At 42.4% G+C, this 14,885-nt stretch overlaps 2 protein-coding genes and 1 pseudogene across 2 annotated transcripts in view; 1 reads left to right on the top strand and 2 right to left on the bottom strand.

The window, feature by feature from the left end:
• Positions 1–2,234, bottom strand: part of axl (AXL receptor tyrosine kinase) — a 28,073-nt gene extending 25,839 nt beyond the window's left edge. The window contains exon 1 of the mRNA XM_023415996.2: positions 1,592–2,234. Coding sequence (XP_023271764.1) covers positions 1,592–1,754 — 163 coding nt within the window. The 5' untranslated portion in view covers positions 1,755–2,234. The remainder of the gene's footprint in view (positions 1–1,591) is intronic.
• Positions 2,235–5,936: 3,702 nt separating this feature from the next.
• Positions 5,937–7,172, bottom strand: LOC147818576 (uncharacterized; annotated as a pseudogene).
• LOC111662281 (uncharacterized) lies at positions 6,558–14,116 on the top strand. Its single transcript, XM_023416089.2, has 5 exons — positions 6,558–8,602; positions 10,926–11,184; positions 11,327–11,360; positions 11,599–11,785; positions 12,733–14,116. Exons 1-5 carry the CDS (start codon positions 8,560–8,562, stop codon positions 13,086–13,088), a joined length of 879 nt encoding a protein of 292 aa, XP_023271857.1. The 5' UTR covers positions 6,558–8,559; the 3' UTR covers positions 13,089–14,116.
• Positions 14,117–14,885: the final 769 nt, after the last annotated feature.

Genomic DNA, 14,885 nt, shown 5'->3' with positions numbered 1-14,885 from the left:
GACAGAGCAGGCTAGGTCAAACTGTGTCCATGTGTGTGTGTGTGTGTAAGTTTGTGTGTGTGTGTGTGAGTGTGTGTGTGTGTGTTTGTGTGCGTGTGGCCTGTCTCCACGGATTCATTTGTGCTTATCTCCTCCCTTTTGTCCCCTAAATTCGCTTGAGGTCCCACACTTTTTGCTTTTCATTATCTGTCTCTTTTCCACCCTGCCTCAACTCCTACTCTCTCTCTCTCTGTCTCTCGTGGAAAACGCTCAGATGTTAAATGTCAGTGGACATGCACATACCAAAAATACCCAACACAGTCCCAGCATTTATCCTCCTTCTCACTCCCTCCTTTATCTTTCTGCCTTTTTAACGCAACATAATTCAACCCCTCCATTCACTGCCGCGCCTTTTGCCCTTCTCTCATTCAGCCTCCTTTTCATGCCATTCTTCGGATTCATCGCTACACATTTTGCCACCTCCCCTCCCTACTCTTTCTCCTCCACTCTTGCCCCCTTACCCCATCCATCATTCCACGGCTGGAGTCTGAGTCAGAGCAGCTCTGACTCACAAACCAAAGCATTCGGCCCCGTGAACCCCTCCTCATCCCTCACATCCCCTCACTCCTGGGCCCCTGCCATACCTACATCCAAATAGGAGCTGAGACATCGGGAAAAATTCTCCTTTGAAACCGTCAGTCTGAGCTTATAAATCACAGCAGTGTCTAGTAATCTCTGTCCCTCCTGGTCATACATCTACTGAGGGCAGAGGTAGAGCTCCGAGAGAGACAGCCTGACTATAATGGTCAAAACACATGCTGACAGGTGGAGGCCCCTGTAGGGACTCCATGTTTTCATCCACTGGCTGCAGTAGCTAATGGAGTCAAAACATTCAACAGTTAAGTAGATTTTTCAAACAGATAAGGACTTCTGAATGGTGACTTGTGGCCCTGATGTAAAATGGCCTTCCTATATGCTTTGGGTAAGTTTCATGATTTTCTCTCACTTCCCAACAGGGTGTATTTAAGCCCTCACTGCTACCCTGTCTGGAATACATCTCTAACATCTCTCAGTTTTGGTAATCCTGGCCTGGATACCTGGTTTGGATGAGGTCCCAGCAGGAGTAGAAAATTCTGCAGAAGGGTGCCGCTGCACCTGATCTCAAAACATGATCCTTATCCTTCCTTACTCTACCTTTGGATGCCAGTGAAGAAAAACATTTCTCCAGAATAAAACCAGGCCTCCATCACCATTTACCTGCTGTCACTGACTCCACATCAGCAGAATTTGAATCCAAAGCACTAAAATCCTGAGCCTGACTGCACCAATAAAAGTGATCTTTTATTTGTTTTCTTTGATACCCTTGTTTTAAAAAGCCTTTTTTTTTTTTTTTTTTTACGAGTGTAATGAATTCCTTCATGCTGGCCAGATGTTGGAGGCACTTGCAGCTGTGGTTGCACTCTCCACTCCAGAGCAAATTGCTTTAATGAGCTAGGAGCAGAAAGCTGACTGAGCTAATTGCTCATTACGATGTTTTCCTCGCACTCGAGTTGGCAAACAACAGTGAGATTGGATAAAAAGCTGCTGCTGCTTCGGTGCCAGTTCAACTTACCTGTCAGTGTCCCGGCGGTTACCGGCCTCACAGCGGAGAAAATGACGACGAGGAGTAAAAGTGACCATTTAAACCCGCTCATGGTTCTTCTTGAAATGAGATCACCTCTGAAAATAAGCGTCATGAGGAGAGCAGTCATCTTGGAAATATCACCGGACTCCATCACCGCATCTCAGCTGCTCACAGATCCACAAGTTGAGCGCTGGAGAGGAAAACAAAAAAAGTTTTGCTTTGACTCCGGCAGATACTGAAAATGTGATTATCCGCAGATGGGACCAAAGCAAGCCGAATCCGATCGTTTCAGTTCCCTTTTTCAAAGGAGACAGACCGTGAAGAAGAAGAAAAAAAAAAAGTCTGCGCTGCTCAAAAGTCTTGTTGCTTTCTCCCCCTGTGCTGTTGTTTTGGTTTGATCCCAACACGGAGAGCTGTCCGACAAACTTTTAGTCACCAGAGAAAAGCGCACAGCGACTTTTTAGCAGCTGATTAAGTTGTCCGAAGCCGAGTCTATTTCTAGAAACAGAGGGAGTATTTTTAATCCAGTGTTTCCTGCAGCCTGTCGTCCAAAGTCTCCCTCCTGCCCACCGGTTCCCTCAGACTCACTCAGACATTCCCCTGGCTTTTTCTTCTCCCTCTCTCCCCCTTCAAACAGGATTCAAATTCCTCAACTCAAGTTCTTTCCACCCTCCTCCTCCTCCTCCTCCTCCTCCTCCTCCTCCTCCGCCTCCTCCTGAGTCTCCCTCCTTTTCTCAGAGGATGAGAAACCCTGCGGCATGCTGATTGTCTTAACACAATCCCCCATTCGCTCTTTAATTACGCACGGGTCTCCAGAAGTTGTAAATAGCCCAGTAAATTATCCGTTTCCCGCTTGAAACACTGTCAGTCCGTGACAAACACAGACCTGTGCGCTGCGTGTAGACAACACTGTGTCCAGGCAGAGAATAAATGAGTCTGTTTTCTTATAGATACATGGAGTATCACTGTGGTAAGAGAGTAGAGAAGTGATTTACTTACTTTGCTTGATTATTAAATGAATTCCCACATTAGATACATTAATGTCAGTGTTACTTGTTTTCCTATCTACTGGTTTAATGCTGCAGGGCAGCCTGGGGGCCTGTGTTTCGTCTTTTTGTCTTAAATCTTTTGCATAATTTGTTTCACAGCTTTTGTATTTTTGTTAACAAAATCATGCCCAGAGTCAATTAAACTAAATCACACAGCCCCATCAACACCATAGTTAATTAATTTGCATTGTTTATGTAAATTAATTAATTAAAAATCAAGAAAATCAAATAGTTCCTTGACTTCTTGAAAGGAAAAACTTCTGCCTTCTACTAATACAATGTAACTTTTAATAGCTTGCTGCTAAATGTTTAATCCTTCATTTATAACCAGGCATATCAATGTCTTATTTACAATGACAGCCAGCCAAGAGAATAAAAATGTATTAAAGCAACAGTAAAAATACTCGGACTATTGTGTTTGTATTTTTTGCTACTCCACATCGCTAGGGTTATGTCATCAGAGTGTCTGGGAATTTTTTTGAAACATGTTTCAGCCATAACAGACTGAAGCATCATCAGCTGCAGCCTAAACAAATGCTGCTGTCCCTCTTTCCCATCAGATGTACAGAGGAGCTTCAGAGCGGGGTTTATTGTGTTGTTGTAGACTGTAATGTCTGAGGGTAGGTGTGTGTTTGAACAGGGATGATGCTGGTGCTCTCTGCCTGCATATGAGACGGCCCCACAGAGTTCACATACCATTCATGAATAATTGATTTGCTGCGTAGATTTCTTTCTTTCTTCTTCTTCTTTTTTTTCCCCCCCATGAAAACGATGGGAGGTTCTGGGACTCAGGTTGCGAAAACCTGGGTCCCACTGGCCCTTTAAGAGTGGCTCTGTGGACAGTGTTGTGTTCCCAGGGTCTTTAATGGAGACAGAGAGGGACTGAGAAAGACCCCATTGTATATGCACTCTTTTCAATAGGAGCTTGAGCAATGGTGCTCTCACTGCTCCCAGATAGAAGCACAGAAAGAGAATGGCGGGGAGGGAGGGTGGAGGGTCACGGAGGGGGTCCTGTACAAGAAAGAGGGGTGTTCTGCTCAAAAACACAAGGTTTGGGGGCTGCATGGACCTGGAAGGAGTGAATGTTTGGAGTCTGGGGGTGCTGGGCATCAGCTGCAGGACTTGGTGTGTTTAAGTTTAAGCAACAACAAAATCCTGCAAACCTGATTCGCCGAATACCGAGACTTAAAGATTTAGAGATTTTTAGATAAGGCTAGTGGATTAACAGAGATGAAAGCACATGCTTCCAGTCACAAAGCCACTTGTACCAGCAAAATGACTTACATGGATACCAGTTATTATGTTCCTTCACAAAGGCAGACACAGTGCAGTCCCAACACAGCACACACCACCAACATCCTTGTTGGGCTGCACTGCCTGCAAAACATAACAACCTGTTCGTTTCAAAGGAGAGTGCTTATTGGCTGCAACACATGGGAAACACCTTCCTGCTGCTCTCCCAGCTACAGGGCCACCCGGGGGTGCTAATAATGAGTTAGCCTTTCTCTTCTTCTTCATCCTCTTTCTGCAGCCTGGATGCAGCCAAAGATAAAGTGCTTCCCCCAACCTGATGATACATCACAAGGACTATAATGGACATGTGACTGCTTAATGTTTGCAGAGGCTCTACTACCCCCTGCTGGTAACAAATGCAAAGCCCCCATTCTGTATTTGGAACTGAATACTCCTTGTTAGATATTACAGCAATTTAAAGATATTTTTCACGTGTATGGTTTTACGTGTGCGATGCAGTTGTGCAACATGCAAAGACAGGGCAGCATATGTTAATCTAGATAGTCCCTCGACCTTTCATAGTAGGATCCTGCCTCCGGTGATAGATCATGTAAAAGCGATTCATTCAATTTCTTCTTTTACCTACAATCCACAGCGTCAGTGGGACTGGGCTCTTCCTGATGTCCACAATCATCTCCACTGCCTTTAGTGCATTGAGCTCCAGGTTGTTCTGCTTGTGCCAGATCACCAGATGGCCGATTTCATAAGGCACAATATATATGCTACATGTATATATTTTTCTATGTATATTGAGCGTTTCAGAGGAAAACATTTATGAACATCCACATGTTGATCATATGATAGCACACATACATACAGTAAATATAAACTTTGTTTTGTTGTTTTGTTGCACATGCATGGGTGTATTGGGTGCATCACACACCATGATGAGGTTGTACAGTGTACAGACATTATTTCTAAGAAAAGTCACCTTGATGTCTAAAGTGATTTAGACAAATCATCAAACAGTACGGTGTTGCAAAAACACTGGCCAACAGCCAACTGAGTCATTCCTGTTAATGAAACTGTTAAATGAATTAAATACTTGCAGAAAATACTGTTTTTATTTATTTATTTTTTTATCATTTATATTTCACTTAGTATTGGCATAATCTTAGGTGTTGTGGTTGCCTTTTTAATTCTTTCACAGAGGTCTGTAAAGTCAGATATTGTGATGTGGGTGATGATGATATTGGAGACCCAGGGAGTGTTATCTCTGCTGTGTGTGGTTTTCCTGCCCGATCCTGGTCAGCATTCTAGTGTTGTGTAGCATCCCATTGAGTCCTCTGCAGCAGCCTGTGTTTGTCCAGACACGGACGCTGCAGTCCAAACCTGTAGTGATTATGTTTTTACAAGTGAGATCACATACAACTCTCACCATCTCTGTAAGATGAGCTTGCCAGGAACCCAGCAGTGGAGGTGGACACAGTGACACACACACACACACACACACACACACACACACACACACACACACACACGCCACTCATTAATATCCTCAAATGGCCCTTTGTCCACTTGTTTTTAAACCTAAATCCCTGAATGTCCCACAGACTAATCCTTCTGGTACTGTCCCCTGTCAATAGTATCTGTTGATTGACATCAGTTGACATTGTGCTAATGACTGCACCTTCATCATTCACAGCCCTGAACTTTCCTAATGAAGTGTAGATGTAGCCATCTGCAGAAGTCAGCGGTGTGGCAGTGTCAACTCTTCACACCAGTGCTTTTCTCTGTCAGAGCTGTAGATTTTTCATGTAGAGGAATTTCCCCAGTGTCTATGACACTTGTTGGCTTCTTCTGAACAGCCTGACTCTCAGTCCGGCCTTGAGCATGTTTATCTGCCATGTTTGCTCTCACTGGCATTAAGCCAGTAGAGAACCTCGGCAGTGTCGGCGTCCCAGATAACAATATCTGCATTCCCGACCAGATCTTGTTGTGTGAGAAGGCTCACACATAACTGCAGCTTCAAACATCCACAGGAGACTATAAAAGATATTAAAAGATTGATATTTTATTATTCAAATGAAGATCGATTTGAGTCAAAGAATTTATTTTTTTCAACACAGCCCCACTCATATCCTTCCATATCTAGGTTCAACGTGATCTTTGACTTCCTTCCTGACCCAAACATACTATTGTTTATGTAGACAATACCTGTCACCTCCCTTGGCACGGTCACAAGAAGTTGTTTAGGTTCCACATTCTCACTTTCCCATCCTGGGAAACTGTGCTGCAGTCCATCAATGACATGGCAGTGAGCCCAACATGCTGAACAGGCGTGACCTTAAACTTCATGACGGCCTTTCCTGTTAAGATATCCCACACTGTCACCACACCATCCTAGCAAACAGATGACCTGTTTGCCAGGATGGTGATAGAGTGCAGAGCACAGAGCTAACATTATGGGATGTTAGCGTGTTTTTAGAAAGGTTTGTTCCTCTGCCAGGACATTTTTCTTATATCTGAATTAGCCTGGACTAACTCATTGTTATGTTATAACACATACTGGAGAGTGGGGTCCGTCTAATACCATGAACCTGGAAGCTTTGTCTACACAGCCAGCCATCGTTGGACCACACACGAATACTCAGTGGTGGGGAAGCTACTTTGAATATAGCATAGCTTCAATTATATCAATTACTTTACATGGGAAGAAATCCAGTTTAGTTAACTTAAGCTACTTAGAAACATTTGTAAAAATAATCATATTGACAGTGTACATGTGATATGAAATTATAAGGAAAATATAACACAAAAAGTCACAAGCCAGTTCATTGCAAAAAGTGCCTTCTTTTTCACAGGCCATACATAAAAAATTGCTGTTTAAGTCCAACCATGGTAACTCTTCCTTAGGCTGAGATTCATGATGATGATGTCGATCGACCACTGAGCAACACCTGCCCTTGGCTTTTGCACATGCACTACACAAAGGTCGAGTGTGTGGTGGTGGCTGCCTGACAAATGCATTGCCTGGGTATGACTTCACTGCAGTCAGGATGGAAGAGAGAGAAGCAATGATAAAATGAAAAACAAAAAAATCATTCCTTTCTTTTCATGGCATAAAATTGTTGTAGTTTTTATTGTTAACCATAGAAAAATGTCAAAAAAGTAATTTAACTACCATGCACATAAAGCTGAACTAGCGGCAAGCTACTGCAAAATGTAGCTAATCTACTAGTTGAATTACATGTAGCTCACTGCTCTCCAGCACTGCGTATATTCATATCCTCAGATAAACTGACAAACATTTTGTCCTTATGATTGAACATAATGTGGGTGATGGGTTTGACATGTCTTGTTAATGTATTTTAGCAGCACATGGTTTTGTTGTGAAACCACACCCGCATTAAACCGTGTGTACCACCAGTAATGACACGCTCAGTTCAAGGCGAGTATTCAACGCACATGGAAAACTCATGATTTCCCCTTGTCTCAAAGAGCTTTGACTTTTGACTTGGTCTTCTTGACTTGACTTGGTGACCTGGGGAGGGCAGTGAGGGCCATAGTCTTGCATGAACTACCCCAGATGGCAAATGAGTCAAGCGACCGGATCTGCCTGCACATGTCATTGCAGATGGAGACTTTTAACACATAGAAAGTCTTCAGTGTCGTTTGATTTGCTCCTTCTTCTTGATCAGGGATCATTTCTACTGAATAAAAGTGTAAATGCATTACAATGTCATCAGCCGCTATCAGCCTCTGAATACAGCTGGGACCATTGTCTCAGTAGCCTAAAGACCAGCATTACTCAACCTGAAGTCCCAGATTTGAGCTCCTTGTTTAGCTGGAGGTGGGATCTCTGAGGTTAGCATGACCTTTGACTTCCCGGATTGAGGACAAAGTGAAAACCGCTGTGTCTCTCTGAGATCCATCCTGTTATATAATGTTATTCTAATTGTGATAAGCGAGCTCTGATTGGACAGTGACTGGTGTTTAATCCTCCATGGATATATGACATTGAAAAAGAGATAATATCTTGGAGGTTGTTGCTTTGAGAAAGATTGTGGAGGTATCCCAGGTCTGGGCAGATTGAAATCTTGGTTGGGCCTATCCACAGCACTGCATCAACAGGCTTCCAGCTGTGCAAGAATAATAATCCCTCTGTTTTAATCTGCTTGAGCGGGAGGTGATCCAAGCCTTGGCTCGGAGGCCATCCAAGGGCACAGCGATACACTGAGAAACAGGTTTGATGACAGTTTAATGATAAGCTATTATGAATCGCCCATATGTTGTGTGCAGGACCGCAAATAGAGGCTTAAATCTGTGCGTGTTCCCGAGAGAGGAAGCAGTATGGGAACGGCCAACATGACATCTGCTGATGGCCACGATGAAAATCAAAGGATCTTTCTGGTGGGATTTATCCATCGCTGTTATGATTATTTGGGCCTCTTACACTCATATGATGTTTCTGTGCACATAAGCAGGGGCCAGGCTCCAATTCCACTCACAACAGCACAGCTTTAAGGAAGGAAGGCCTAAATAGTGGGGATTATTCTCTCTCTCTCTCTCTCTCTCTCTCTCTCTCTCTCTCTCCCTCCCTCTCTTACCCTATTTTTCTGCATCAGATGCTCTGCCTCTCATTTCAATTCCTATTGCTATGATGACACAGGCATGAGCACAGCAGGCGTTCACCGAGGCTTCCTCAGGAAATATGGTAGGCCTGTTTTGATTCCCTCGTCACTATGCAGTTCTCTGCCATCACATACAGAAATGTCAGATGTGTCTCTATTTGTCTGAATAAATCAGAGGCCAAGGTCATACTAATCATCTTTGTAATAATGCACTGACATAAACAAAGATGATTAGTAGATTTCTTTGCACTTGCTTGAGGTCACTGACACACAGTTCTGTTTCCTTAACTTATCCACCTGCAGTTTCCAGACTGCACTTCAAATCTGTGCTATTAGCTCTGTATGCCATGCTGTTTGTGTGTTTTATACTGTGCAACAATCTGTTGAGCAGAGTTGATGTCATAGATAGATAGATAGATAGATAGATACTTTATTCGTCCTCTAAGGGTAATTCAGGTGTCCAGCAGCTCATTAGTAATTCTTTAGTGTATGTGGAGAGTTTTGACCATTCAAATTGTTCAGAAAAGCAAAAAACCTTTGGAAATTATTGACAATCAGAATTAAAACCAATTATTTAGACTTATTTTACCAAATGATGAGCTTTTGCTTGTGATATTTTCCCCCAAACAGTAATAAGTCTTAATATTTACTCTGTGAACAGCAGAGCTCATAGGGCTGCAGAGGAATACTGTCGACAATCCAACTCTGAGATGAGTGACATCAGTCTGAGAGTCACTCTCTGCGATATAATTGCTGCCAGATGTGTTTTTACAGAATGATGAGATGTTCATTTTCAAAGCCAAGTTATGATTGCAGACTCAGCCAATGTTTCATGTCTTTGTGCTTATGTTACATCTGTTTTATATCTCCCTCGATTTCATTTGATAGTAGAGTCATGCCGGCTCTGGGGACTGAGGCAGAGGACACTGTTTACTGTTTACTAGCAATGTCAGCAGATCAGATTAATTTTTTTCTTTTCTCTCTCTCTCAACTGTGAGAACTAATGATAGTAAATGCCTTTACAGTAATGCTTTGTGGGGTCAAATCTAGTGTTTCCAAGTACATGTACATGAACAGGCAGTCCATCTAAACTCCTATACATCTCTCTCTCTCTCTCTCTCTCTTTCTCTCTCTCTCTTTCTCCCTCTCTCTCTCTCTTTTACAAAATCCACCTGTTCATCTTTAATCCTCTGTATGGAGAAATAGAGCAAGTATTCCCCGTCCATCAACATGTGCTCTGCATCTATTATCGTTATTACACAATGGACGGCTGTCTGGGACACTTGACAGTCTAGCGCTGTCATGTGTGTCCTGTCCTGAAAAAACTCAGTTTGTTCCAAAAACAGAAGCTTTTCCTTTTGTTTCTACAGGTGAAAGGTTAAAGGTTAAAGTTGAGTAACTAACAGTGGTGCACGGACAGGCAGAGTTACATGTTATAATCATTTATTCGTAACTTTTACACATTTATGCCGCGGGGCGCTGTCATCTTACTGACTATTTCTAGTTTATATTTCTCCTGTGATTTTCAGGCCACATGCAATTGCATTTTTTCCCTTGTTTGCCTTATTTGTCCTTGTTGACATTGTGCCAAGGTTAGAACAGCTCTAATTTTAAATTTCAATGGTGTTCTGTTAAAGAGAGCTCTCCTGAAGGGACATGGATTTGTCAGTGCCATTTAAAGATGCAGTAATGTACAATACTGTATTTGCGCAATGCATCTGTTTTGTATTATTGTTGACAGAGAAGTGTTTATCTTTCTCAAAAGTAATTTCTCAAGGCTGTAGTTTTTTCTGTTGTATTGAATTGCATTGTGTTGATGCTGTTGTTTTGTTCTGTATGTTGGTATATTTGTAATATTTCATCGTAATATCAATCCAATTATATTAACGAGTTGGACATGATACTGAATTAGAAACACTTTTCAATAGAGTGCAGTTCAAAGCACAACATGAAAAAACAAACATCTAAAGGAGGACTCAGCATTAATGGGAAACTACACAGGGGAATTAAATATTAATAGAACAGAAAGGGTGACAGGCTTCATGTTTACGCCGACAGGCGGTCTGGACCAGGAAAATGTTGTGAAAATGACAGCTGTTTTTCATGCTGAACAAAAATGAATGACAGCAAATGGCTACAAGTGAAGAGGGAAACAGTCACAAACTCTCCACTGTGCTGACAAAATGCAGACAGCTGTACAATTGGCAGTAATTTCAAAGATCATTGGTAGTATTAATAAAAAACTCTTCTCTCCATATTTTCTCAGTTTGGGATTCTCCACTCTCTCATTTTATCTTCTATCTTTTACCATTAATCACCTCAGATAATTTATTACCTGACTACATCAAAAATATAAAAGGACCACCTCCACCTACATGCCTTTGTCTGTTCTTTGTGTTTCTGCAGGGGGCTTCATGTTTAAACAGTGGAAGGAGAAGTACCTCGTGCTGACCATGGAGGGAAGCCTGCTGGTGTGCCGCGATGCAGAATCCCCTCCCGATCAGGTGGTAGCACTACAAACCAACTGCGAGTCCATCGCAGAGGGGAGGGAAATCCTTGACCTCCCCAAGTTGCCTCCAGGGGGCAGGAGGGACTGCTGCTTCGCCCTCATCCTGCCGCAGAACAAGTTCCTCCTGTTGCTTACAGACAATCCCGATGACTGCAAGTGCGTCTCTCTCTCTCTTATACAAACACACACACTGGATCACAAATGCCCTTTGCCCAACTCAATATCAGATGTTTAACTGCACATGGTGAATTTAGGTCTCCTTTGTCCCACATACTAAACTGTCATGTTTATCTTTCAGTCTTTGGCTGAACTTGATCAGAAAAGTAAGAGAGGTGAGTCAGCAGTTTTGGCAGTCTGGTTGTGCCATGGTTTCATTCAGTCCTGTTTAATGTCTTTATCTAAACACCTCACCTCTAATATCTAGTACTATGTTTATATGTCTAATAATATCTGGAACAGTGAAGAATATGTTACTAAAGGACTTCTTTGTGTGTTTTCAGAATATATTATTCTTTTGTGTTACTGTTACATAGTTACATACCTCTGCGATGTGTTTGTGTCACTGCCTAGGGTGTTATGTCACCCCTGACTCTTCAGAGACAGCGCAGCATCACTCCCTGCATCACCGACAGAGACCCCCTGCCCGACTCCTCCAGCGACAAAGACCCCGGGTCACCCAGGGTCGGTGAGGCCACTCCTCCTCTGTCTCAGGTCACTGAACGGGGAGGCTCCTTCAGAGACAGAGGCCAAAACCAAGGTCCGCTATCAGGTCGTCCGTAGTTACGTAGCAGTGGTGCAAATCACAAGTTGAACTGCATTTGAGAATGTAGTACAATGCCTGAGAGCAGGTGCGAGTCCAGGACTTTTTAAATTAGGTGGCAGAGGGACTAAGATCCAGGGGGGGATGGGAAATCAGAACATTGATCAGAAATAAACACAGCTGTGAAAATTGGCTTAGAAGACATTGTAAACGATTTTCAGGCTCTTGTGCAGAACCCTGTGCCCTGATTAGAGATGTGCGGATCACAGTTATATCTGCAGGCACCACAGTTAATCCTGTTTGTTTTTTCATAAGGCCTCAGTGTAGTGAGATGATGAGCGTGAAGTCTAAAAAAAAAAAGTCAGGAAAAACACATCTGGATATAAAGTCGGTGACATCACGTTATTATGGTTAACATGTTATCAAGTAGTTTTCTGCTAACACATCCAGCAGACAACATGAGCATCTCACTGGAGTCATAGCATGTTTGTTTCCATCTAATGAATTTAAGTCTAATCTTCATAATAGTCTTGCAGACCAACTGCTGTGATAAATATCTGTGTGGAAAATGCCGGTCACGCCTCACCAGCCATTTCTTTCTTAGTTTAGCTCTCTGTTGCTTTGAGTTTAAACAGGGAGCAAAAAGAAAAATGCAAAGACAGCTGCAGAGAAGGAGGTTTATAGCAAACTGACTCAATGTTATAATAAATCATATTGCTTTAAGGAGCTATTTGTAAGTTTATGCTATTGCTACATAGTCAACGTTAGCATTAACATCAGTCTAGAAGATAAATAAAGAGCAAACACGTAAAAATCTCCAAAACTGCAAGCTACACATTAAACAGGGAATATGACAACTATCCAACTCTTCTCTAAATATGGATGTATTAGTTTATTCTATATTGCAGCATGTTGTTTATATTGTTATTCAAATGACTTTACAGCCAGTGGACCCCGGCGGCCTCTACGAAGTGTTTCTGTGGCCCCCCCTCATCGTGTGTCAGATTGTCTTCGCCATGGCAACAGCAGCGATGCACGGGCAGTGAGGGCGGTGTGCCTGCTGATGGGGGGGGCAGCGGCCTCCTCTGCTCTGGGCTACCTCAGCTCCTGCTCCCCGTCCTCTCCTCTTGCCAGCAGAGGCCCGGAGATCGCCCACGGCACAGGAGGCTTCTCGGAGCTCCCTGCAGGAGGCTCCTTCCACGCCTGCAGCCAGGACGTCGACTCCCCGCACTTCAACAGCTTCGACTTTGAAGGAGACTCCGACTTTGATGCATTCGACTGTGGAGGATTTGCTTTTTAGTTGTGACTAGAAACTGTTGCAAAGACGTTTTGTTCTCATAAAGATCCCTGTGTTGCTATTCCTTTATAATATAAAGGCATTGTTATTAATTAATCACTCGTTGGGCTATCTATATGTCTAATTTATAAATTAATGAAGGTGTGCTTCTTGGCCTTACGCCCATGCTCCTCAGGTAAATCATTCATGATCCTGACTCCTCTGAACACTCTGTCTGTGATGTATCACTCTTTCCATGCCACAGGACAGCTTGAGGTTGAGGGATAATGATTCCACACAGCAATGCAGTTATTTATGAGGAAACTTTAGTCTAAGAATGATATAAATAGTGTTTCTCAACTGTTTGTCTCATCACTGTGTTCATTTTCTACTTTTTTAATAACTTGATCTCTGTGAATATTTTCTCCTCATCCACATTCTCTCCATGTCACTTTGCTTGAATTCCTTTTGCCCTGCTTTCAGAAATCGCCACATCATCAAACAGCCGCACACACCAGCATCGTACATGAAATACAGTCCAAAGGTGAACTCTTAAATAAATCCCGCTGTCACCATGACCGCGAGTCTTTCTCTCTAGATCCGTCTGCTGTTTGTTGGCTGGCGTGGAGCAGCAGCAGCGCAGACAGCAGGCCCTCGTTTGGAGAGGAGGGATGAGGGAAGGAGCAGATTTGCAGACGAGGGGGGATATGATGAGTCTGAATGGCCGTGTGTGCTTATCTGAGATTTTGTCTCACAGCAAAAATAAGCTCATGGGCTGGATGTGGACTTGTGTACATGTGTTTGTGTGTGTGCTCAGTGTTTGCACCAGGATTAGCTTTATGTGCTGAGATCAACATCCAGCACCTGCTCACAAACCACTGAGGGCAAGGAAGGCGTTGTGGAATATCTGCATGATCACATTATGCTTTCTTGCTGTTTTCCTTTGTCAAATATAAAAAGGACTCAACTGACTGTCATCATGAAACTGTAATTGAGAAGAAATTGTTGTTTTTCACTTGTATGAAAATAAATAATTGATATCCTGGAGAAGATTTCCCCTCCAAATGTGAATCTTTCTGCTTAAAAGCCCAGTAATCTTTCCTTCTTTCTTTCTTTCTTTCTTTCTTTCTTTCGTTCTTTCTTTCTTTCTTTCTTTCTTTCTTTCTTTCTTTCTTTCTTTCTTTCTTTCTTTCTTTCTTTCTTTCTCTCTCTCTTAACCACAAACAGCACTCAAGTTTTTCATATTATGAATACTATAAAATACCTCAAAGCCTTGTTGCTCAATATTGGCATGACTGCCAACCAGACCAAAGTCTAACAAAGTTTAACTTCAAGAGCTTTTTTAAAGTTTATACTGAACTTATATTTTTATATATTTTATGTAGAATTTAAAAAAAAACATGCTGTTATTATAACCGTTACTATTTCACACCTCAGTTCAGCTCCTGCCAACTTCCCGTTAAATATAAACAAAACATAATGCAGATACTAGAGAAACAGAGAGATAGTAATTCAGCATGACTGAGACTGATGAGAAGACAACAACAATACCAAATGTAGAAAACGTTATGGGATTGGTGGGAACGCATTATGGACCACAAATACATTCAATTCAGCTGTTGTTGTTAATCCATATATTTCATATATACGTAGGAAGAGGCTTTGAAAGCATTGTTGGATTTGCACAGTGCATTTATCCCTCTCTCACTCTGATAGCAGTGCAGGCAAAATATACATATATTACATAACTATTTAAAGCTGGTGCAGGCAGAGAAAAAAAGAAAAACAAGATATTAGAGGGAAACTAAGTTATCAGCCCGT

The sequence above is a fragment of the Seriola lalandi genome, unplaced genomic scaffold, assembly GCF_002814215.2.
Source record: "Seriola lalandi dorsalis isolate HSWRI2012SDOR001 ecotype SW California unplaced genomic scaffold, Sedor1 jcf7180002054560, whole genome shotgun sequence".
NCBI classification, from domain to species: domain Eukaryota; kingdom Metazoa; phylum Chordata; class Actinopteri; order Carangiformes; family Carangidae; genus Seriola; species Seriola lalandi.
The sequence above is the reverse complement of the archived record's forward strand: the minus strand, read 5'-3'. Positions and strand labels throughout refer to the sequence as shown.

Bases quoted from the DNA above. Each gene is read 5' to 3' on its own strand.
- LOC111662281 (XM_023416089.2), top strand. From the start codon at position 8,560: ATGAGCACAGCAGGCGTTCACCGAGGCTTCCTCAGGAAATATG. The intron at 8,603-10,925 runs GTAGGCCTGTTT...GTGTTTCTGCAG, and splicing joins AGGCTTCCTCAGGAAATATG to GGGGCTTCATGTTTAAACAG. The intron at 11,786-12,732 runs GTCCGCTATCAG...ATGACTTTACAG, and splicing joins AGACAGAGGCCAAAACCAAG to CCAGTGGACCCCGGCGGCCT.